The following is a 26,194-nucleotide window of genomic DNA, read 5'->3' as shown; positions in this document are numbered from 1 at the left end:
TGTGCATGCATGCCCTTTGCTTCTTACATATTGCTGGAGTACTATAATAGTTTCTTGTAGCTGTCTAACATTTTCCAGTTCAACAGATTTGCTTTACGTCAGACCTGCCGGACATTGCATAACACTCTCGTGCAACAGTATCCATGCCTACCATTCTGGTTTTGTTTACACAGAGAATCATCTAAGTTTCAAACTATATTGTAATCTCTCTTTGAACTTTTCAAAAGTTAAAACCAATGAAAACCGATCAACATCAGTGAGCTCGCAGCTCTGAGAGAACCTGAACAGATTCTTCCCCTCACTTCTCACTGCGTAAGTTTTCTTCTGACTTGCCCAAACGTAGCGCTGTTCTTGGCTGAGTTTCTGTCTTGGCTTTTCCTCTACTCCCGCTCTGCATTGCTGCTATGTAAATTTTAAGTAACAACAAGACATAATTTTCTATAGGATTATCAATATGCCAGCATCAATATTTTCTCCATAACTAGAAACAGTCCTGCTAACACATTCCACAAGGGATACTGATGTTATTTTTAGTCAATAGAGTGCAATATATGTGCCAATGTAGGACATAAAGCAATAGAAAGCCAATTTTAAATTAATGTTATTTGCTTGTCAGTGTTTGGTTTTCCACTTATGTTGCAGACCAGGAGTGGTATCTAAGTCATAAGAGAAAACTCACTGAATGGAAGAAATTCAACATTTTCCTGTTATGAGTTTTCCTATCAGTGCATGCATTTCTGCTTGCCAGATGGAACAATGTCCCCCTCTTTCCCTCACATGCTGTTCTGAGGGTTCTCCCAACTCCACAGACCTAACTGAGGGAGTGGGAACACGCAGGCAGAAAGCCCTGGAACGCCTTGTGCTGTTTAGTTGAATCTAGCCCAATGGGTGGTATTAAAGTAAATTTTACTGAGAACAGAGTCAACAAACTGAAGCTCAATCCAGATAAGACTGAGGCATTGTTAGTGGGCCTAGATCCATCCTAGACCAGATGGAGAGGAAGTTGCTTGCACTTGATGGGGTTACACTTCCTCTGAAGGTGCAAGTGCTTCTGGATCCATTGCTGTTGCTTGTGGGTGGCCTTGGTGGTGCAGAGTACCTGCCTTCAGCTTCAGCTGGTTGCCCAGCAGTGCCCCTATCTAGACAGCAGTAGCCTAACTTCTGCCATCTATGCTCTGATAACCTCTAGATAAGATAACTGCTATGCACGGGGCTGAAGATAGTTTGTAGACTTCAGGCGGTGCAGAATTCAGCAGCCAGGTTGCCTATCAGGGCAAGATGGTTTGAGCATATAACTGGCTTGACTGCACTAGCTGCCAATTAGTTTCCAGGCCCAATTCTGGAAGTGGGTTTTGACCTATAAAGCCTTAAATGGCTCAGGACTACAATACCTCAAGGACCACCTCTCCCCATATGAACCAACCTAGGCCCTGCGATCATCATTGGAGGCCCTTCTTCATGTGCCTCCTCCAGGAGAGGTCCAGAAGGTGGCAACACAAGAACAGGCCTTTTCTGCAGCGGCTCCCCATTTGTGGAATGCTCTCCTAAGGGAAGCACGCCTGGTGCCTTCATTACATATTTTAAGGCACTGTGTGAAAACATTTCTCTGTAACTATGCCTTTGGCTGATTAACATTCTATGTCAATAATAATAATAATAATAATAATAATAATAATAATAATAAAGCCTTCACTTAATGCATATGTATGCTTATATCTCACCAAATATTTTGTTCATCCAGCTCACATTTCCTTTTCTCATTCTCACACTATAACTAAAATTAACTTAGATGATGAGAAAAAGTTTAGATCAATAGCACATTTTCTGGTACTGGCAGTAGGAAACTGCCAACATCTATTGCCTGGGAGACAGAACATGGTGGTTTAGCTAAGGAGGAAGAGAAAAATAGTGACACTAGGTGGAATTTTTAAGACTATTGAGAAAGGAGAAACAGCTGTTGGAACATGGTGTTGGGAAAGGCAAGGGATGAGGAAACTTGTTTATCTCAAGCCTTTTGACTGTATGTACATATCAGCTTAGGGCATTTGGCCACTTTTGCAGACATTACTTTGTAAAAGTCTTCCCACCTCTTGCACTGAGCTTCAAATAGCCTCACTGAGGTTGCAACTTATAATTCTTTTCTTTTAACACAGCACAATACATTGAAAGTTACACCATACTCTATGCTATACACTGCACTTTATTACACACAATATAAATTTCAGGCACACAGCCCTACTTTTAACAATTTAAATGCCTACACCAAGTAGTTCCCATGATCTCATATTAAAATTGTGCACTTTTCTCCTTTAATTAAAAGAGAAGTCAAAGGACCAGATGTCATTTTGACTTGACTGCTGAGTTCATTTGACATCTTCTCTCTAGGTGGTGGTTGATTAATCTGTATACAGCCGATCTAATTAAACTGAAAGTTACACAGCAGTCAGAAAAAGGCACAAAGACAAACATGAAGAATGACTGTCACTATGAGTCAGGCTAACATTTTCAAGTAAAACAAAGCAAACTTTTCCCCTTTTACTTTGGCCAATAGTGAGAGACTGCTTGGAACATAATCAGTCTTCACAAATTAAAAGCTTGTAATAACAGATGCCAAACTTTTCTTTAAAAAATATTTTGGTAAGTGGCAAGTTCAAAGAGTGAGAAAACAATCACCAGAGCCATCCAGCAATCATTACTCAGTCTCAACTTCTATTGATTTCAAAGAGTTCTGCTTGAGTAGTGACTGAAGGAGTGAGACCTAAAACGAGATACTGTTGTGTGTTTGAAGAGAAAGAAGATACCTTTCTTCCAGGAATTATCCTTAATAATAAAATCCTTTTACTTCCCATGGATTTTTTTAGCTAGTATGGCATGCTTATTGTTGTTCTTTAATTAGGTCCTAGTCACAGTTGAAAATGCTCTGTGATTCTTCTTTGGGAATGGCTATACAGGCAGGAGACTTGTATGGTTTATAAATACACCCCCCCATCTTGAAACATCTAACTGCTGACAATAAACCTGCTATAGAACATATACCACCCATTATTTCTACGATCATTCATCAACGTATTTTCGTCAGCTGACAGTACTGTTACAGGAGGATCATATATTGCTAGTTGAAACCTCAAAAGGTTGCATACCGGTATATAATTGTCAACAGTGTTTCACCAGCCCATAGAGCAGACTGGACTCAGACTTGCTGCATGATCCTATCTTTGTACATGCTAGACAGAACAGAAATCACACCAAATTCCCTTGTACTTGCAGAGCACTAACCACATCACTGGAAAAAGTTACACCACATAGCAATATATTTGGGCTGGTGGAATTGGTGGAACTCTGTTAATGTAAGAGTTGGGTGTGTGGAAGTGGAAAAGTTGAAGGTAGTTGGGATTTTATGCTTGCTTGGGTATCAGTCCCATGATAGTGTAATATTATGTCTCCAAAAAAGATTGCATAAGTTAAAACACTACCACTGGGAAAGCAATAGATGATTGCCCCTCCCTTTATTCAAAGCAGCAGACTATAAGATTACAATCAAGACACAATTCTGGTTATATATAAGCTCACACAAAGGAACACAGTTCTGATATATCAAGATATGCAACATGGCTCTTTGCCCAAGTCTTCACAAGTAGAGACTGGTGATGAGGAACTCTGATGATGAGGAACCATGTACAAACAACAAGCACCCAACAGCTAAGGGAAATAGATGAAACCTTCTTATTCTCAGATAACTTACAAGTCCCCTACTTTAGGCTCCAGATAACAACACCTAGCAGACATAGCAATTGTGATAACTATTAATGAGAAAGCAGGGAATTAGCCTGAGATGTGCAGAATGTTAAAAGCATCTCGGTGGTAGCATGTTGTTGTTACTAATTCACCAGCCTAGGTGAGCACCTGCTTACAGGAATCATTTGTTGCAGCCACATTCTTTCATTCATCCATTACTTTTCCTCCAAGGAGCTCCAAGCAGTGTGCATGGGTCTTACCATATTAGACTGAGATGGAAATGACTAGCCTAAGGCTACCAAGTGAGCTTCATACCTGTGTTGGACAGTCTCTCACCACAGGTAGGCTTTCAACAAATAAAGAATATTTTTATTTGGTAAATTAGTGTTGCTAAACCATATTTTAAAATGGCATAGATTATTTAATTTAAAGATTATGTTTGCTAAGTTTTTGAAGCCTAATTAAACTGGCTGCTGTTGTATGTAATATTTTATGTTGGTTCTTAAAGTTCTATTGCTTTTCCTTTTTTGGTTATATGCACACTAATAAATAAATAAATAAATAAATTCTTATAAAGAAGAAAATTTAAAAATCCAATTCTTAATATAATAATTGTGGCTAGGTTGTGATAGCACCACCTTTAACAACAGCTGCAGCGGGGGCGGGGGGCGGGGGCGATAATTATGAATTATTATTGCACTGAAGGCACCAGCAAGGGGGAGGGGAGAGGTCCCAGCAGCTTAATGTGCTCCCAGCCTGCTCTGTTCCAATTAAGTGATAATGAATGATAATGAATCTAGCAGTTGGGCTGCATTAAATGGAAAAGGGGAAATCACAAGGTATGCTAGGAAAATTGCCAGAATCTTCTAGTAATCAAACCAATTAACAGAGGTGGCATGGATGTGTGAAATGAAGAAAGGGCAAATCCTGGGGCACAAGTACCATAATTCCTTCAATGGGTTTGTTCTTAGAATTTTAGGGTTGGAAGGGATCCCAAGAACCATCTAGTCCAACCTCCTGCAATGCAGGAATCTCAACTAAAGCACCCAAGACAGATGGTCATCCAACTTCTGCTTAGAAACCTCCAAGGAAGGAGAGTCTACAATCTCCTGAGGGAGTCCGTTCCACAGCTCCTCCTGTCAGAAAGTTCTCCCTGATGTTTAGTCGGAATCTCCTTTCTTGTAACACGAAGCCATTGGTTCGAGTCCAACCCTCCAGAGCAGGAGAAAACAAGCCTGTTCTCTCTTCCATGTGATAGCCATTAAGATATAATTATATTGATCAATTCATACATATTTGAATCCCCGCGACGGAGTTAGCTCCCGTTGCTCAGTCCCTGCTCCTGCCCACCTAGCAGTTCGAAAGCACGTCAAAGTGCAAGTAGATAAATAGGTACCGCTCTGGCGGGAAGGTAAACGACGTTTCCGGGCGCTGCTCTGGTTCACCAGAAGCGGCTTAGTCATGCTGGCCACATACCTGGAAGCTGTACGCCGGCTCCCATGGCCAATAAAGCGAGATGAGTGCCACAACCCCAGAGTCGGTCTCGACTGGACGTAATGGTCCCTTTACCTTTTTAATGCAAACTAGACCACTGTATTATTACAGTCTCGTTTGAATGTCTGCTGCCTCCTCCGACGTTCCATCTTAAGACTGACTGAAACGCAGACTTGATCCATGGCTTTAACATCAGCCAAAATTTTTCACCACCATCCTTTGCTTTTTAAAAACCAATTAACATAATGAGTTCTGGAAAAATTGAAAGCTTGTGTGCTATTTAAGAAGGGTTTGGTTGGCTAAATAAAAGTATCACCCTAATGTGGTTTTAGGAGTTTTTCATACGGGCTAACACCTCATTTGCTTTTTGTAGTTTTAGGCGTCTTCACCTAAAAGATCAGTTTACAACTTGTCTGCCATCCAACTATTTTTGCCAAATACATACCCCAAAGTGCTGCTTATTTTGTACAATGCAACAGGCAATAAGAAACATGCAAAATCTTCCATTTTCTTTCCTTCGCTGCAATATCAGTCACTTAAAAACAACACACAAACATGGAAACACAATTTCTTCCCGCTCTCCAATATCAAACACTCACTGCAACCTTCAGGACTGCCTTGTTTCAGTAAACCTTGGCCTGGTAAGAACTCTTTGGTCAAACTACATCTGGCCTAAACTCTTACGAATCTGTGACAACTGTTTTCATGAGGTGTCACTTATTTTGTATACAGATTAGGGAAGTACACATTGCATGCTAAGATATAACATAGCCATTATGCCCAGGAATTATTTGGAACAGGAATGGGGAATCACAAGTGGATAGACTACTGCTGTACTCACTCCTGCATGCAGAATCTGGACTCAATGGGCCTTTGACCTGATGCATCAGAACTTCTTAACCTAAACCTGTCAATTTTAGTAGAGACACCTATGTATATTTCCAGTTTAATTGTTATAGCAGCCACGTTCTTAGGACTAGAAAGAAGCCACTGTAGAAACTGATCTTGAAGTTTTGTAGAAAGCCTATACAGTGGTACCTCGGGTTAAGAACTTAATTCTTTCTGGAGGTCAGTTCTTAACCTGAAACTGTTCTTAACCTGAGGTACCACTTTAGCTAATGGGGCCTCCCACTGCTGCTGCGCCGGAGCCGCACAATTTCTGTTCTCATCCTGAAGCAAAGTTCTTAACCTGAGGTACTATTTCTGGGTTAGCGGAGTCTGTAACCTGAAGCGTCTGTAACCTGAGGTACCACTGTATCTGTTAAGTTTGAACTGATCCACAAGTTATTTGGGAAGTACCTCCATTTCAAAAAGATGCAATGCAGTATGGTATATCTATACAGTGCCTATAGCCCTGGTGTATTAGATCTGGTAACACCAGCCTTTATTTGCACAAAACATAGCAGAGGAAAAATTGCTCCAACAGATGACTGTCCATGGTATATTCAAATCAAGGAGGATTATACTCAAAGACCATCTCAATTTTCGTGTAACCTGTCAGTTTTTATTACTACATCTCCTAACTAAAACACCCATCTCAAATGCTTCTCTGGGATAAAAGGACCATATCATTGGCATAACACGGAACTGAAAATTGTTGGCCGTTGAGCCTGAAAAGGAAATATAAGCATCATGGTTAAGGACCAAAACTACATAATATGTAATATGGCTCAACACTTCCCAGTCTTAGGTATGTGCAACTCCTCTCATCACTTTTTCTTGGAAGCCTATGGCTAGGGGAAAAACTAGATCAGAAGCATTACATAAGGGTCTGAAATCAATAGGACCACTGTTCTTAGCATGGCTGAGTCTTCACTAAAGGCATCCAATTTGAGGCACCAAGAGGAGTCAGAGGAAAAAGAGACAATGAGATGATTTACGGGTGGTTTTTGTACAGAATATTTTTATTCAGTGCTTTCAAGATATCTGAACCTTTACCGTGTACTTGTTACAAACATATACAAAAAATAGTTTCCTCAGCTGAGAATTTTTCTGAAGTCATCTTTAAACTGTTAAATAAAAATTGAAAGCATTACCTATGAAATACCACACATAAATAATAAAGGTAAAGTCCATTTGTAAAATACGAGTTTGCTTCACTCATCTATCTCCTCTTCTTACAGGAAGAAGAGATGCATAATGCACTCTCCTTGTACTATTTCCTAAAGCGTTTGAAAAGGGGATGGACGTGTTTATTTGAGGAGGCCCTGCTTCGTGAGGCTTGGTATTCCATGTAAACTGTATCATCTGCTCCAGACATAGAGCTCATTGTGCCATAGTGCCGGGAAACCTAGAAGGAGAGAGGATAAGAATTTAGTAACGTCTACTGTCTAAGGCAGAGCCTGCAACCCTTTTTCACACAGGCGTCTCAGCTGAGCAGAGTGTGCCTACACTTGAACTGCCATGTGGGAGTGGAGAGGCTAGGACCAGCAGAAAGTGCAATGTCAGAGTAGCAATGTCTGTTCTACATATGAAACCCCTACATTCATATGATGTGTGAACAAGATTTGTGATAGTTACACACACACACACACACACTTTATTTTCGGAGCTAGGTTGTGTCCCCTCATAATCATTCACCACCTGTATCCTGAAAAAAACTCCCTCCTTTTATTCTTTCTTGCAGGATGGACAGGAATGGGGAAAATAACTTTCTACTTCCTTTCCTCTCATTCATCATGGAAGCCACTGCCACTGAAGCAGGTAGAGGCAGGGCCACTTCCCTTGGGCGGTGGGTGTGGTGAGCGGCGTTGAACATTAAATTCCTCTTTGCTCCACATCAAACTTGACAGGCTACCATGATATCCACTTGCCTGAGATGACTTTGAGCCGTACTCTCCTGCAACCACCTCTTCCTCAGCATCCATATCTGATGCTTGCAAAACCTTTTGGAGAAGCTGCTGCTGATCTTCCTTGGATGAAAACATAAGCTCTTCCTCCTCCATACCTGCAAGTTTAGTGATCACCTGAGACACAGGAAGGAAGAGAGATGTTACATACAGAAATTAACTACGCCTCTCATAGTGAAGCTTATGGATGCGGCACTGTACTCAGTCCAGTATACCTGAAGGAGTGTCTCCACCCCCATTGTTCTGCCCGGACACTGAGGTCCAGCGCTGAGGGCCTTCTGGCGGTTCCCTCGCTGCAAGAAGCCAAGTTACAGGGAACCAGGCAGAGGGCCTTCTCGGTAGTGGCGCCCGCCCTGTGGAACGCCCTCGCACCAGATGTCAAAGAGAAAAATAACTACCAAACTTTTAGAAGACATCTGAAGGCAGCCCTGTTTAAGGAAACTTTTAATGTTTAATAGGTTATTGTATTTTAGTGTTTTGTTGGAAGCCGCCCAGAGTGGCTGGGGAAACCCAGCCAGATGGGAGGGGTATAAATAATAAATTATTTATTTATTTTATTATTATTATTATTATTATTATTATTATTATTATTCTCATTATCTGAGGAAATAATGGGCCGGGGTGATACAGTGTTTAGCAGAAGAATCCCTGACTGGGCTGGCTGAGACTGCTGGAAGTTGTAGTACAACATCTGAAGGGAACTATTTTGGCTACCCCTGCGTTACGGAATTGGACTAAGACTGGGGAGTGCCAAAGTTCAGTTTCCCACATAGACATGAAGCCCACTGGGTGATCTAAGGCCTAACCCCCTCCATCCCACTCTCTATTATCCAGCCTATTTGGTAGGATAATAGAGGAGAGCTATACATGTTGCCTTGAGCTAATTCAAGAAAAGTGTGTGTGTAATAAATAAATTCTAGTTTGTATCAGTAATAGTGCAACTTCTAAACAATTAACTATTAAATAACCAAGGTGAAGCAACATACTTGATGTGATTGTTGTCCCACCTTTATCTCTTTATGAGCAACACAGAACCAGAGGTAATAAAGTTAGTGCAGTGTTACTGTGTTTCTAAGTTGCGGCGTTGTTGATCCACAGAACACTCAGGTGCCAGTCACTGTAAAAAATATTGCAAGTTAATGGGGGACAACATTACCTTAAAGCTGTAGCCTTGATCTACTAGAAACCGTTGACGTTTGGTTGAGTATGCCATTTCTTGAGTGTCCTGGGAGACCAGGGAATAAAAGAAGGCATTGTACTCCTCTGCAACCATTCCTAGAGAAGTAGTAGCACATAAAAGCACGTCAGGATGTCAAGAAACAAACATTTTGTAGTTATCCTATTGCCATGTCAGCAGCCTACGATCACTGATAATCAAGTAAACCACCAGCTGCCAATTCAAAAGCTGCAGTTAGGCAAAGGAAAGGAGCTCCCCTTAGATGGGCAAAAGTCCCAAGTGGTTATTTCAGCTCAAAGCACCCTGGTCTCTCTAAGTCAACTGGGCAGGAGCCAGGTTTCCTTCTGCCACCCTCCATTCAGCGTTTGCAGTAATTGCAGAATCATACCCTTCTGGTGTGTAGTACACAAAGAATATTTCGCATCAACCAACCTATACATGTCATATATGAAATCAGTGGTTTTTTGTTTGTATGTTCTGCATTCCCAATATTTCACTTGTGTAGCTAGGATTGTATTTATTAGGATATGAGTTACACCCAAGCTATAAACCAAAGACACAACACCGTTAGAATTCTTTCCAAAAGGTCATGTAAAGAAAGCTAAAATACAACCTTCTACTATAAGTAGTAAAATTCAGCTATTTGGTGTTAGCAACTATTCTTATGTTTCATATATTTAGTCTTGTTTCCTTTCCCCCTAACAATGCCTTCATTTGAAAGAAACACACACACATCAATGTAGGCAGGAATTCTTTATTCCATGCAATTACTTCCCATTATCCCTATGCTTAAACACTGGATAATTCTAATCTCCCCCAATCCAATGATATCTGTCGGGAAGAGCACGAGATTCTTAATCTCAGGGAAGTGGGTTTGAGCCCCATGTCGGGTGACATATTCTTGCACTGCAGGGGGCTGTACTAGATGACCCTTGGGGTCCCTTCCAAACCTACGATTCTAAGAGCTGGGTGCCATTACTGCCAGCAGCACACTGCCACATGCATAGAGCCCTTTGCTGGTCAAGGTGTTAAAAATAATCAGCAATGCAGCAGGAAGCATGTTCATCCAAGCCCCAAATCCTATGCAAAGATCCTAGTACTATGCAACAGACACACCTTAGAACTCTAACACAGCTGCCTTGGAAGTTCAGTAAGAACAATTAGAACAGAGCCCCTTGAGCACAAGGCCTGCGAAAGTGTGTCTTTACAAGACATACAAAATGCTAATGCTCAGTGTCATGTGAGGAGCGATTAGGCAAGAAAGACAAAGGGAAAGATGGCCCCCTACTGCAGCACGTTTTAGAACTACCCTTGAATTTTGTTTTAACCTGTGACCTGGAGCTGACAGTGACAAACTAGCACAATGGCAAATTGTACATGCTTAGCCGGCTACATGAGTTGACTTATGTTACTTTCATGCTTGAGTGTCCCATTAAAACGGAAGACTTTCAGGGGCACAGGCCTTGAGTTACCTTTTTTGGCTCTCAGCACTCGACCCAATCGTTGAGCCTCCTGCCTTCGAGACCCGCCGTGGGACGAAATCTGAATGAGGACATTGGCTTCTGGCAAATCAAAGGACGTGTCTCCTACCTACAATACAGAAACAACCTCTTAACAAATGTGTTGTTTCCGGCATTGAAAATAAAAACAAACAACTCTTTAACAAGCAACGCGGATTTGTGGGCTACAGTAAATAAATAATTCTGTCAACATTATAGCCGTTTCACAGGCTGCTCAAAATAAGCTGTGTAACATCTCAAGCCAATTTGGTAACTAACAGATCGCTTTCCATTACCTTTGAAATAAAGATGGTGTTGATTTTGGGGTTGTGTTTGAAATTCTGTAGGATCTGCATTCTTTCTCCCTGTGCTGTTGGCCCATATATATAGGGTCTAAATAGAAAAAAGGACACAAAAAATTGTGATGAACGGGTGTCGCCTTCTGTCCCACGGACTCAGGTATGTGGAACAGGCATTACGAAGACTCAAAAACCATGGGAATTTTAAAATAAATCTGTTTCGCATATTTTCCACATTCCATTCAAAATACAAAAACACTTTGCTTTCCTTGCAGCATTCTTTGCCGACTGCACTGAGGACCCGCCCGCCTGAAGATAAACCCATTCTTCCCGACACCCCTTCCAAAGAAATAAATCCAGACAGTTGTAAATGTTATCCGCTTGATGTGTGCCTCCTGACTCAACAGATCAGTGGGCTGAATTTATCTGCTAATCCTACATGAAAGGATAGCAGCAGCTGTTAAAATAAAAAAGGTGTTTTCTTTTGTTAAATTCACTGAGTTAGCACATTAACAGCTGTGTCCTCCCTTCCCCCTTCCCACTCGTGTCCTTGCATAACAAGCTGCCCCTGTGGATTAATTTTTTTCTGGGAGCGTCCCTTTGTGACAGAGTACCCAGGTTGCTGAGCCTAAAGAGCTTGGTCAAGAACTGCAACCAAAGAGACTGTTTAGGCTTTACAGAAGTAAAACCATCTAGGGAGGAAGAAATGTCTTCTTTACTTGGCCAAAAAGAAAAAGAAGAAGAAGAAACCACACAAAAGAGCAGCCGTATCTTTTTACAAAACCAAAGGAAGAGAGAGAAAAAGGGAAATATACAACACATCTGAGAGAATATATGGATTTCAGTTTCTTGGTAGATTCAGATTCACACAGGCCAGGTTCACATGCAGTGCCAAACAATGCTTAAGACTATGCAGATTTGTTGTCTAGCTCTCTCCAGACAATGTATGAGTTGCAAACCATAGAGGTGACCTTGGTTCCTGGTCGTGGTTTGTCTGGAAGAGAGCTAAACCACAAACCATAGTTCAAACAACACACTAAGTGAAACCATGGCCTGACATAGTAACCAGATGGCTGGTGAAGGGAGGGAGAATGGCGGCTTCAACCTCTGCTCTTTTGCTTGTTCATGCTAAACCATAGCTCGGCTTAGCATGACTTGAGAGTGAGGGCACAGTATCGCCCAGCTACCACGAGCAATTTCCCAGTTTTGTGCAGTAACGAGCACCACTCGACACAGTACTTCTATGGTTCCTTAGACAGCATTTTTGTACCTGTACATTAAACAGTATACCCTGACCTGAGGCAAAGAGGAAAGGTGATTTGTAACTATAGAAACAAAAAAGCATGTGGTAAAACTTGCTCCCGCATTGCTGTTATGCTTATATTCATCAGCAAATATTGGCAAAGCGACCATCGCTGGGTTGGAAATAATGAACTGGTAAGTTTCAGAATGTAGGTCAATTCAAAACAAACAACTGTAAGCAGCTGCACTATCAGGTCAGACACTGGTTGTGTTTGGATTTAATGAGAGTTTATCATTAAAGGAATCAGCTGAAGTGAAGCTGGGGCTCTTGTGCTTTTGCTCTCCCTCTCCTCTTCCAGCACAATGACAGGCAGGTGGGAAGCTCTCCCTTCCATTTTTTATTAACTGCATCTTGTCATTACGTCCGAACTTGAACACGCTGTGGTTAATCTTAACTACGGTTTGTGGAATCAAGTCAGCTTCAAATGATGGGTTAGGACCCAAGTTATCTTGGTCTCAGCTTGTCCATATGCAAAAGCTTCCGTCTCCTCCTCACAGCTGTGCCAGAAGAGTACGCAATCCAGAGCCTCACCATAACTCACTCCAATAATAATAATAATAAAACAGTTTTTCTTTACATCTTAATGAAACCAGTTGTACATCTAGCCTAGTATTGTCTGCTTTGATGGTGGCTCTCCAGGGACTTGATTTCTTCTGCATCATCTGGTCCCTGATATTTTTAAGTGGTGATGTCAGCGACTGAATCTGAACTTTCCAAATGTAAAGCATGTTACTATGACTGAACTATGGCCTACACGTATCTAATGTGACTTATTTGAATAAGTTTCCAACTGTCCTCACAATTCTCCACAAAAGATAAACCCCTTTTTAGAAGTCTAGAACAGGAATTTCAACCCGGGAGTAGTTAAAGCAACATTAAACAAGTTCTGTTGCTCTCTCTGAGCAACAGCACTTTTGTCTAGTCAAGCCCCACACCGTTGAACATTTCTTAATAAAAATCTCATTTTGTTCAGTTTAAAGTTTATGTAGGTATCCAGTTATGCTCCTGCAGAAGAGCCCACAGGGTATGGCGGGTCAGTGTCACAGTTCTGCCAAGAGCTCTGACTGGGCAACTTCCTCTGACAGAGAGCGGAAGTGAGCGGAGGCCTTCGAAGTCTTGGCCTCCAGTCCACTACTCCTAGGTTCTATCGCTTTTTGGGAACAAAAGGCCAACACTTGGCCTGAAATCAAGTATTTATCCCACACTTCATGGCCTCCTGGTGCGCTTCTTGTGCTGTTGAATTGGTGAAGTGTTTTGTGAGGCCCTCAGTTCCTCCAGTCCAGGGGAAGGCACCTTTAAAGGTCCGGACTCTGGCTCTATAGGCCCTGGTACTGTGGGAACTGGCTCAGTGTGCTCCACTCACAAATGGTGTTGGATACAATCTCTTAATTAGAATACAATTTTACATATGATCCAAGATTTGAACCCTTCCTCCAAATATTGCTTCTGCAAATTGTATAGATGTTTATAACACTCTCTTGCTCCCCATCACTATAGTTTGTTTTTTAAGAGGAAGGAGAATTAGCAGAAAAACCAAATGCCATTTTTGACAGCACTGGGAAAAGACTAAGTGAGTCAATGCTGTTCACCATGCCATTTTACTGTGGATATGAAACATATGGGCAACCATAACACATATATTCATGTTTACCCTTCATTCAATACTTACTTGCCCAGCCTAACTGCATACTCCTTCAAAGCAAACACATTGTCGGCAAAGACTATGATTTTGTCATTCCTTCGCTCATGAAACTTAATCAGGAACTGGCAAGCCCTGAATTTGTTTGGGTTCATTGTATAGAGCAATATCCTCTTCTTTGTTTTAATAGCCACATACTCTCTGTAGAACTCAGGAGACATTGGGCACCATACCTATGTTTAAGCCAAATAAAACTAAGTTAGATTCCAGTCAGAATATTTCTGTAAGATATTTCTCAGAAGAGAACTATGATAAAAGTCTATAAGGTTATGCTGTATGATAAAAAAGGATGAAGGGACTACACAGCACCTCAACAAGAGCAGACATTTACAACATAAAAAGGATGCTTGTGAATTTTTTAAAGGACACCTAAAAAGAGGAAGAAAAATTATTCACTGCATCCCCTGGACAACATAACACAATGCATTGTGTCTAAAGCAGCACTTGTAAAAGGGAAATTTGCTCTCTGCTTCACACTGTAGCCCCCCGCACCCCACCCCAAGTCCTTTAGTGAGGGTAAAGAATAGAGAGAGGGAAAATCGGAGAAAATTGGTAGAGGCAGCTTGTTTGGATGGGAGCCAAACCTAGCGTGAGCTGAGGATGGATGACTCACCCGTGCATCCTCTCACACTGCTACCTTTCAACACGTGAAGCAATGCTTAATAAAAATAAGAGAAATGTGTGATGTCACACTCCCACCCCCCAATATGGGGTGGACTACTTTTAGTGATATTTCTAGGTTCGGGTACTTTAAGGCCTCTGGGTCACCCTGCCAGATTATCCAGTATTCTCTTTTTAAAGTAAATGTTATTTTCCGTTTTTCAAAAGTTGACAAATACACACCTTACAAATACACATACCTCTGATACAATTGCATAGTTGACTTCCCTCACCCAGTCTTTTGTGGTTCCTTCTCTAATTTAGATTGTATAACACTGCATTCTCCACTTTACTCCATTTTTTTGGATATTCTTCCATTTATCTTAGTACAATTTTAATTGCTTGGTTTAAATTAATCCTACTAATGAACGCGCTTGTATGCCAGAATTTTTAAAATATTCTACAATCCCCCCCCCATTCTTTTAGATCCCCACCCCACCCCGGTTTCTTATTAGACCTGCCAGTTTTGCCATTTCAGCATAATCCATCAATTTAATCAGCTGCTCTTCCTTAGTTGGTACAGCAAATTTTTCCCACTTCTGGGCAAATACCATTCTGGCTGCAGTTCATCCAGTATTCCCACCCTTATGAGCAGTAAACCTTGTGCAGCAGTTCCTGCCATCCACCTCTCTAGTTTCAAGTTAACAAGAAATAGTTCAGCTCACATGCCCCAAACACACCGTTGCCTGATCATGCAATGGGGCGCTGCCCTCTGCTGTTGCTGAGGAGAACTGAGTGTTTCAAAGCAGACTGGTTATTTCACATGGTAAAAATGGGTTAACTCAAAATGCAACTTTCTGAGAGAGGATTTTTATATACTGTCTATTTGCAAGACGAAAGCTCTCTTCAGGCCTTCTTCTTCTGAACTAAGCAAACGCTTGGGGGTGGGGAGAGAGACACAGAGATGAATGTATTAGTTTTTTCCCTCCAGCAAATTAAGTAGGAACAGTAGCATACTCCTCACTGCTGCCACCCTCCATGGTGCTTTTTTTTAACTCAGAAGATGAATACCAGAAAAGGGCTTTAGTAAGGCGGATATATATAAAAATCCACTGTAAGCAAACAATTGCTCAAGAGTGCTTTAGACTGCAGTATTTGTAGCATCTTCATTTTTCAGCTGTGTGACAATAGCTGAAAAGCTAACAGATTTAATACTGGGAAAACTTGCCATGATTTGTGTTAAGTCCTGTTTCCTGATTTTAAATTCCATGATAGGGGAAAACTCATTGCAGAATAGGAGCATGGCCATATACCCAATGATAGACATTTCAGAGTTTTAGGTTAGAAAAAAGAAATTGATCTACAAAAAAAGCAATTCTGTGGCTACTCTGAATGTTTAAGAACATAATCAGGAGTCCAGGGAAGAACAACAGCTTTAAGGAACAAGGTATAATTTACCTCAGCACACTGGACTTTTGCAATATAGCCATTGTTCTGCAGCTCCATCCAATTGGCTTCATACAGTTTAGGCCCAATGAGGAAATTCAAGTCTACGATTTTGTCGTCTTCTCTGACGAGAGTAGCTGTCAGCCCAAGCTTGCAATGGGCTTGAACAATGGTCAGCACACGCCTGAACATTTTTGCTGAAGAATCACAGAAGAACAGATTATGCTTTGATTTCAAAAAGGGATATTTAGAAAGGCATTCAAGCTGGAGCACCACATTTATTTTTAGAGCTGTAAGTAACATGAAAAGGCTTAGGCAAAAATATGCCTATTTCAAAGAGCCACATTAGATTAGAAATTTTCTTTAACCAGGTGGGTTTAGCCTTATTTTTTATGCTCTACAAGCATTAATCAAATCAAAAGTAAGCATCCTCTTTCTAATTTTTGAAGCTGAGAAAACTAGGGACAACCTACAAGATGGGAATTAAATCTGCTATGCTTAGAATTCCAGGCTGCAATTCTATATATACTTCCCTGACTGTAAGACTGTTAAACTTAGTAGGATACTTCCAAGTAAATATACACAGACCACATCCTTAGTATATTAATTGCTTAATAAAAGAAGAATTCCCAGTTGCAAAATCATATCATATTTTGGGGGAGGAGGGAGTCCATCCTAGTATGGAAAGGCGAGCACATTATTATAATTTTTAAAATAAACAGAACAATATTAAATTTCGTAAGAAAAAGTATGCTTTTTAAATTGTATTTTTCAGGGGGGTTTGAAGACCCAATATTTTTGGTGAGATGGTTTGTGATTCCACCCACCCCTAGTCCCGCATTTTAGAGATGAAATCTCCAAGTTTTGCAATAAGTTTAGCCCATGTCTAAATCTAAATGTCATATAGTGAATCATACTGGGTTTTCACCTCCTCTCCGCTTAAGAATAATGAAAAGAGAGGCTATAAAGCAATCGTAGTCAAGTAGTAGGTATTACAAAAAATGCAGCTCCTACTTGTTTTGAGAAAGCTCACAAAGCAGTTTTAAGGGCAACTAGCAGCACTGCAATATGCTCCACCCATGTTAGGGTCCCGAAACATGTATTAATTTTTGAAGTCAGATGATAGCACATGTCAAAATTACAGAATGAAATAACTGGGAATGCCCTAGTTCAGTACAGCCTTACCTTGGACCCCGAACGCCCTGGAACTTGGACGTTTTGGCTCCCGAACACCGCAAAAATGGAAGTGAGTGTTCTGGTTTGGGAACGTTCTTTCGGAACCCAAACATCCGGCAGGGCTTCTGCAGCTTCCGATTGGCTGCAGGAGTTTCCTGCAGCCAATCAGAAGCCACACTTTGGTTTCCAAACGTTTGGAAGTCGAACAGACTTCTGGAACAGATTCCATTCGACTTCCAAGGTACGACTGTAGTGCTGGATTTAAGACTGGGGCAAATGGGATTGTTCACAGACATGGACACGGCTTGTTTACCAGGGATGGTGTGCACTTCGTCGAGGATCATAAGGCCCCACTCTTGACTCTTCAGCCATTCCATTACTTTTTCTGCCTCCCACGACCTCTTTGTTGTGTGCCCCAACATGGAGTAAGTGCTGATAGCGATGGAGCAGCCAATTGGCTTGTCTTTGGCATCAGAAGTAAATCGGCAGATCTGGCTGTCGTCTATGGTGGACCACATTTTGAACTGGGCTTTCCACTGCTCTACAGAGACGGCGGAATTGCCCAGAATCAGGCACCGCTTGCGGACCGTGGAGGCAGCTGTGACTCCTACAAGTGACTTGCCAGCACCTGCAGTGGACAAAAAGGCGGGAAGTTGTCAAAAATGTACCTAAAATGCACCACAGCTCAAGGTGCAGAAGCATCCAGAATAGAAAGCGCACAAGACCCCAGAGAGCTGTGTTCCACTAAGCACACTTCAAGAGAACATCTAATAAAGTGGTCATATGAAAAAGCACTTCTGATGCACGTCCTGCCTGTCACACAAATATGGAAAAGTTTAACTGGCACATCTGACCCAGGTAACGCTCTCAAGACAAATGTAGATGCAAGCTGAGTAAGTCGGATAAGCTGTTCCAAGAGGAATGAAAAGAGACATTACAAGCACAAGAAATATATATCCATAAAAGTTCAGATTAGTGATTGCTCTCCGGCAAAATAAACACTCTCATATGTGTGACGAAGCCTAAGCCAAAATCTGAGAATCTGAGAAAGCTTTTTAACTTAAACCCAGCCAACTCACCGCAAGGCAGGACAATAACACCGGATCTAGCACGGCCATTCCCAAACATTTTTCTCAAACTCTTCTCCTGGTATGGTCGGAGGACAGCTGTTGGCTTCAAGTCTATATTAATATCAGGATTCACCGAATCATTTCTGAAATCATATTCAGCCAGTAGAGGGTATTCCAGATGGATACATCGCTTCTGAAGCTCTTCAATCATTTCCTTAAAAAAGAAGCAGGGGCAAAATGTTTTTTCTCATTTTGCTACTCTGCTATTCGCTGGGAGCTTCAGCTTCAATCTTCCTGTATGGCTTGAAAGAAGAATGTCAGGTTGCTATATCTGAAGCTTTTAATGTTTGACTATGTGTTTGGTGGCTAGGGTGGCCCATCAAGATGGAGGGGAATTATTATTATTATTATTATTATTATTATTATTATTATTATTATTAGCTAGCACACAAACACACATACATGCTGCAACGCTTTGGGTATCATGGACAAATCTGAAAATGTTTCTCACATTTTATGAGCCACAACAAGAAAATCAACTCTCTCTTTTTAAAAATCACTCCTATGCTTTAATTTTCTAGCATATGTTTACATTTATATACTTGATTGATGTTTAGAGCTCCAGCTGATGGGGATGCAGAAAGCACTTACTACAGTTTTAATATCTAACCTTCATCCTGATCAACTTCTCAGGCTGAGTGCACATGAACATAAGGTAACATGTACTCTACGCTACTCAGGTTATTCAGGAGAAAATTCCTAATTTGCCTAATTTGCCCTTGAAACCAGAAGAGTGAACAGTATGGCCAATGGTTAGGGACCATGGAAGTTGTAGTCCAGCAACACCTGGAGGGCCTATCAGGTTCCCTACCCCTGCTTGCAAAGGAGCACACTCACTGAAGTCATGAGCTCAATCCAGAACTATTCTCAGCTCTGCCTTCCCAATGGTACAGACAGCCATACAATTTCTATTCTATTTCTGTGGAAGGGAAGAGCAGCCACTATTAATGTTCACAGACCAAACTAAGCATGAATTAGGATATTCTCTTTGGAACAGAATGTGTAGCCTTGGTTCTTCCTCTGTATACCTGTTGAAAGACCATTCAATATACTTTGCCGTGCTAAACTTAAGTTAACAGTTTGCATTAACATGGCCAAGATCCACTTCACCTTATCAGCTGCAGACAAATCATCATACTACAATAGAAATCAGTTTCTAAGGAACATTTGGTCTTACTGGTTTAAAGGACATTGTTCTGCGGTCACACAAAACTGCCAAGGCAGTTGGCTGAAGTATGGCATGCAAAACTGAAGATCACTGAAGGACCCACAGATACAACTGAGCCTGGGAGGAAGGAAAATGGCTCCTCAAACTAAGCAGCAAAGGGCTGACAACAACCATGGAGAACCATGTCCTGCCAAGTCATGATGTTACTGCAAAACTGAATTAATCCATATTCAATATGCTGTGGCTAGGGTACTCCTCAATGGGGGTGCCATCAAATTTAGGGGGGGGGTTGGGTTTTTTTTTACCTGTTTCACTTCAAAAGACACAGTCTGGGTTTCCTCCTCCTCCTCTTCATCCTTATCCATTTGTTCGTAAAACTCAAATAAGTCAGCAGGAACACCTGGTTTACCCTGGGCATCTGTCCCTTGCGACGTCGAAGGGCCACTGCCCCCTTCACTAGACTTGGCAATCTAGAACAGAAATTCATCAGGTTAGAGAGGCTAGAAAGAGGCTTAAGTTCTGTCAGTTAGCTGCTGAGGACCTTGTAAAAGACAACTAAGTAGACAAGTTGTACTCCAATACAGGCTGCAAATAAGCAGAAGCCCCACATCACTGCCATACAGCAGTGAGGACAGCTGGCAGAAGAAGAGACGTAGAGTGTCCCAGCGAAACATGTAACCAACATGCCTCATGGCTATCTCTGATACTTCCAATGGAGTGGGAAACTCAATGGGATGAGTACAGCAGGAAGGCAAGCTTTTCTACAGCTTCTAGTCAAGAAAGAAGGGGACATATTACATAAAAAAGGTGGTCCAGAATCTCAACGTACAGCTGATTTACTCGTGAATGTTTCAGTGATGAGTTCAGTTTCTTCCCCTTCTGCATTCCTCAGCCGGCAGTCTCTAATAACTGGGTCCTGGAGAAGCTGCTGAATGACTTCAGGGTGGGTGCTTTCTACAAAATACCTAGGAAGTAGAGAAAAGGAGAGGGAATTCTATAGATTTCACAAATGTTAGCAACATCTACCACCATTTTACAGAAGGTCAGCCTCCACGGGGCATGTTGCTCCTCTGTATGACACACTTTGCTAGGATGCTATGTCATATACTTCTAGGAGAACTGTGAAGTAATGGCACAGTTAATACTTGACGACAGTTTTTAAAGAGGCAGTGTGTTAAGAACATTGCTTCTCCAATCACACCGCTTTCTGCAATGGCATTCTAGAACAGAACATAATTCACTCAAGCAGCACCCCAGCCGAAACTCAGTAATCAGCTCTTATTTGGGATTTGGGAATGGGTTGGGAAATAATCCCCTGCAACTCAAAAAGCAAACACCTGCTTACCTGTTGTGCTTCAGGACCAGCTTTACCTTCCCATAGCTGACCGTACAAAGCTGCAAAACAATAATATGCATTGGAAACAACTTCTGAAGAAATTCAATTTGCATTATACACATGGCGAGAGTAATGTTGCAACTTATTTCACAAGATCACCAACAAGGCAGGCTACATGGTCAAGTTGCCTGAAACATGAAAGAGAACAAAGGCCTCACATTTTCAAAAAGTGAGTTTAGACCAGGGTTTCCCAAACTTGGGTCTCCTGCTGCTGTTGGGCTACAACTCCCATCATCCCTAGCTAGCAGGACCAATGGTCAGGGATGATGAGAACTGTAGTCTAAAAACAGCAGGGAACTGGAAACCCTGGCTTAGACCATGGGCAGCCAGGCCCTCTCATCCTCAACCATCGGCCATACTGGCAGCAGCTGAAGGGAGTTGTTGAACAACATATGGAGGGCACCATGTTGGCTACCGGAGATTTAGACAACTCCCACGGCCACATGAATCCTGCGCATCACACAGCAGGTTGCCCCACCTTCATTCCATGCCATGGCACCTACTGGCAACGAGGCAGTGCTCACTATGTGAAGGATAGAATGCACATGAGAAGTTCTCCTAAATGTTATGCCCAGGGGTGGAAGACAGATACCATGGCTTAGCCCCATGATAACCTGATAGCAAAGATCCGCTCTCAGCTTTGACCAGAACTAGCTTGCAAAATCCTGGCCGAGATTCGCAGCAGCAAGTGGCTGTGCTTTTGCAGCATCCATAGAACATTGCTCCACTGAGCTACCTATCCACTTCTTCATGATGCCCGATCCTCAGTGTTTAGCTTCCTCCTTCTTTTCGCTGCTGTACCCCACTTAAATGAGTGACTTTGGGACTGGCAAGTCTCCACCACTCATCTATTGAAGATCATGTTAAGTTGTGCACCGATGTTCTTGGGCAGCTCCAAGCACAGCAACGACTGCTGTTGTGTTGTTGTTGTTATATTATTAGCTTTAAAGTAAAACAAGCTGATACTGATTAACTGCTTACCTTAATAAACTGAACGATCCCATCTGGCACTCCAGTCTTACTTAGCTTCTGCAAATATTCGGTGATATCACTCGTTTGCAAGCCCACACTGACAGCAGCATAGAGGGAGTATGCCGTCAACTTGTATTCATGGACATGGGTGGGTCGGCAAACAGGCTCAGCGATGGCGACTAGAAAATCCTGGGCATACTTGTAAACAGGTGAAAAGGCCTCGAGGAAAATATGGCCATCAGGGGCCTACAAAAAAGGCAAGCATCAATGGTAATAATACTTTTTATTATCTGCATGCTCATCATTATTAAGAGAATTTATTTCCCGCCCTCTTTTTTGAGAATACCAAGGCAGTTCACCAACAAATAAACCCAATGGCAACGTAAGAAGTATAAATCTGAATATTTAAAAAAACTATCCATAATTAAAATTCATAATAAAACCATTTCACCCAAAGCCAATTGTGTAGTGGTTGGAGCAGGAATGGAAAGACCCGGGTTCAAATGCCATGAAGCTTCACTTTGGGTGATTTGGGGCCACCATATACTGATGGCCTCGCCTACCTCACATGGCTGTTGTAAGGGCAAATGCGTGTTGTAAGCATCCATGCATGCTACCCCGAGCTGTGAGCTCCTTGGGAGAAGGGGGGGGGGAATGCCATCACTAAAAAAGAACTTAAAGGGTAACTTTTAAAGTCACATATATTATTCCAATCCATGAGTATAGGTTGGGACAGTTCAAGTCAGTGCAAGAGCATAATAGAAGAAGCACACGGGCTGCAATCTCCTCTCTGGGAACCTCTGTGTTCACACTAAGCCATAGTTTGGCTCAACATCACATGCAAACCAGCTCAATATTTCCAAATACTTTGATACATTTCCTTTGCCGAAACATGAGCATTCCAAGTTCATGGAACTTACCACCCACAAGGGGCGTGAGGAATGATCAGCCTTTAAGAGCATCTGGTTCCTGTAGTCTTTCGCTCCATATTCATCTATTTTGTTTGAGGAATCTTCCACTTGCTTCCCTGCTGCCGAGGGAACTGCTTCCTGGGAATCTTTGCCTGAGATATCATATTCTTCTTCGTCTTCTTCCTCATAGTGTCGTTTCTTAGATTTCTTCTTATCTGAAAACCAAGGCCCAAGAGGTTTAAAACACACCCGCAACTCAGAAAACGTTTTCCTGCTAAACAAATCACAGGCGCTGAATTTTACAATACTACACTGTCTGTAGAGAAACCCATATGGAACCTCTCTGCCCTTTCTCTATGGTCCTCAGATCTAACCAGGCCTGACAGGGGTCCTAATTTGACTGGGAAGGCTTTCCCACAAACTATGCCCAGCTACCGGCCCCCACCTGACAGAATACGTGCAGCAGATTTAGCTGTTCCAGGGCAACTATTAGGACCAGACTTCCCTCACTCTGCATTCGCTTTTCTGTCTCATTGAGAAGGCTATAGGATACAACCAGCCTTTCCTGTTATTAGGGCAAAATTAGATTCCCTACAATGAAAATATTTGTAGCAAATGAATGTATAGCAAATAGTATCACATTCACATACTGAACGTGACCGTATAGCCTTAATGTGTTTCATGCTATTATTTTCTACATTCCAAGTAATGTCCATGTTAAAAAACCCAGAGCAAGAGATAAGACCCAAAACAGAGTGACATACCCGATCGACAACCGGACACTCATTTGCTTTAAAAATGGAAGTAAAATGTGCTTGCATGCTAAACACTGATAATGTGTTTTCCTTCAAATGCACATATGTCTGCTTACAACTTCCATGGACTAATTACCGTATTTTTCGCTCTATAACACGCACCAGACCATAACACGCACGTAGTTTTTAGAGGAGGAAAACAAGAAAAAAATATTCTAAACGAAATAGTGGATATATGATTTTTGCGGTTCATGCTGTGGCCACAGACATGTGATCTGACAGTGAGTTTGGAGTAGCCCAATGCAAAAATCCTGAGGATCCATGTGGATCCATGCTTTGTAACCATGGAGGAGGGAAGGAAGGGGAACAATGGATCCTCTGCTCACGACTGCAGCAGATCCCCCCTGCCACCCGCCACCCGCAGGCATTCACTCCATAACACGCACAGATATTTCCCCTTACTTTCTAGGAGGAAAAAAGTGAGTGTTATGGTGCAAAAAATACGGTAATACGTCTCTGAAAGTCATGCCAGACAAGAGTTTTTTTTAAAATAATTAGCAAGAGGCACAGACCGGGTTGTTTACACCGCCAACGCACAGTATGGAGAGAGAAGTATTCATTGGGCAGCAAGAGGAGTACCAGGTCAAATAAACCAAGACAAATTGGCCCTCTAAAGCAGGAGTGTCAAACTCAAACACATCACTGAAGGACCAAGCTTCCAATCCAGCCAATTCTAAGGAGTCACACTCCAAACATTCCACCAGTGTTGCTCCAAAGATCTGTTCTCTCCATGCTCCTTGACGGCTATATTACTAACTTAAATGAACCCTAGACATTCAGTCAGCCCATTCACCCTGCTAAGCTTCCAAATTCTTTAGACATGAGGCTCTCTGGAGCCTTAGAAAGGCTCTCCAGTCTTCTTAACTGTAAGGGGTTGATGATAAAAACCTGGGAACTCCCTGCTGGAAGGGCCTGCATTTTATCACTGAACTCTAACTGCCAGTTCCAATCTTCGATTTGGGCCCCTAGCACATAGGTGCATGGAGAGATTCTTTTTATTCACTGTTTTGAAAAGCAGTAGACAACACGTGACTAAGGAGAGCTGAATTTTCAAACAGATAAGCTATGCTTAAAAACACAAAGTGAATAAAACAGGGCTCGGGAGCAAGTATAGCTAATCGGCCTGCCTAACTGTACATACCGATTTTGTAGCTGCCAGAAAAAAAGACGCCTTTTTACAGCTGCGTTCCCCAAAAGAGGAATGTGTTGAAAAAGACAGAGGCGCCTAAGATATTAAAAGCTCTCTTTTATTTATCCCGTCATGCATCCTACAGTTCAAAAGCGGTAAAGTAATCAAACCCTCCCCAACGAAAGAAAACAGTAGGGACCCCCGAGGGCTTCCAGGATTTGGAAATCTCCCTTGCTAGGGATGGGTGGGGAATGAGATCCCTGAGGACCACTCGGTCGGGACGATCTCCCTGGGCTCCGCTCCCCTTGCAAAGGAAAGGGCTGCCTCTCCGGCTCCTCACCTCGCTCCTTCTTGCCCATCGGGACGCGGCTTCGGCAGAGTGCGCAACGCCGCTTTCACGCCTCCCTTCCGCGTCCCTTCCCATTCGCCCCGCCGCTTCCGGAGCAGGACAGGGAGCGAATCCGGTTCCTCTCCGCCTCCATAACATGGCCGATATGTGGGGGGGGGGCGACAGGAACGGGGGGTTTGCGCGGGAGGGAAAGAGGCGTGCGCCCCCAGGGCTAAAGTTGCCGCGATGGGGCCTCTTTCAGCCTGGAGCCGCTTTCCCAAGTGCCCAGGAAAGAGGCGGATTTGCCGGGGAGCGCAGCAGGGCCGGCCGTTTGGCAGAAAGGAGGTCGCTGACCGTCGGGTGTCGTAGAATCGTAGAGTTGGAAAGGTACCCCGAGGGTCATTAGTCCAGCCCTCTTGCAATGCAGGAATCTCAGCTGAAGCATCCACGACAGATGCAGCCCAGAGACTTGTGGCACCTCGCAGGCTAACAGATTTATTAGGCAGCCTAAGCATCCGTGGGCTAGCCAGTGCCGGATTTACGTATAAGCTAAACAAGCTATAGCTTAGGACCCCACTCTCTTGGGGTCCCCCCAAAAAAATTAAAGGAAAAGAACACCTGGATGTACATTTCCAAAATATAAGATAAACAACAAATAAAATAAAACCTACATACAGCAACAGTGTTTTGTGTAGTCTCCTATGGTGTAAGTAATGGGCTCCGCCTGCTAGTCTGCTCCCTAAAATATCACTGGTTTGCTCATTTCTGCAGTGGCGTAGTGGGGGGGTGCAGGGGGGGGCCGGCCGCACCGGGCGCAACATCTGGGGGTTAGGGTTAGGGGGCGCAAATCCACGGGTTAGGGGGCGCAAATTACTTGCCTTGCCCCAGGTGCTGACAACCCACGCTACGCCACTGCATTTCTGTATATAGGGTGCCTACATTCTGTATGTCCAAATGGCTTTAGATACCTTATTAGGTCCATAAATTACCAATAGCATATATTCAACACAAACAAACACGGACAATTTGTTGTTGACAAAGGACAGCTGGACATATAAAGGGCCCCAT

General features: G+C 42.5%; 1 protein-coding gene across 1 annotated transcript; it reads right to left on the bottom strand.

Moving 5' to 3' along the window:
- Positions 1-7,112: 7,112 nt before the first annotated feature.
- ERCC3 (ERCC excision repair 3, TFIIH core complex helicase subunit) lies at positions 7,113-25,286 on the bottom strand. Its single transcript, XM_082238309.1, has 15 exons — positions 25,139-25,286; positions 22,864-23,069; positions 21,953-22,189; positions 20,921-20,970; positions 20,405-20,540; positions 19,881-20,045; positions 18,357-18,561; positions 17,591-17,905; positions 16,114-16,298; positions 14,026-14,228; positions 11,051-11,147; positions 10,728-10,845; positions 9,235-9,353; positions 8,043-8,195; positions 7,113-7,519 (listed from the first exon to the last, which is right to left on the bottom strand). The coding sequence occupies exons 1-15, from the start codon at positions 25,155-25,157 to the stop codon at positions 7,385-7,387; spliced, it is 2,343 nt and encodes a 780-aa protein (XP_082094435.1). The 5' UTR covers positions 25,158-25,286; the 3' UTR covers positions 7,113-7,384.
- Positions 25,287-26,194: the final 908 nt, after the last annotated feature.

The sequence above is a fragment of the Podarcis vaucheri genome (assembly GCF_965113315.1).
Source record: "Podarcis vaucheri genome assembly, chromosome: 1".
Taxonomy (NCBI): Eukaryota; Metazoa; Chordata; class Lepidosauria; order Squamata; family Lacertidae; genus Podarcis; species Podarcis vaucheri.
The sequence above is the reverse complement of the archived record's forward strand: the minus strand, read 5'-3'. Positions and strand labels throughout refer to the sequence as shown.

What these genes read in the sequence shown, in the direction of transcription:
- ERCC3 (XM_082238309.1), bottom strand. An exon ending in TGTCTTTTGAAGTGAAACAG is followed by an intron (nt 18,562 to 19,880) that starts GTAAAAAAAAAC and finishes TTCTTTTTTAAG; the next exon opens with GAAATGATTGAAGAGCTTCA. An exon ending in ATCAAGGCTACAGCTTTAAG is followed by an intron (nt 8,196 to 9,234) that starts GTAATGTTGTCC and finishes CCTGTGTCTCAG; the next exon opens with GTGATCACTAAACTTGCAGG.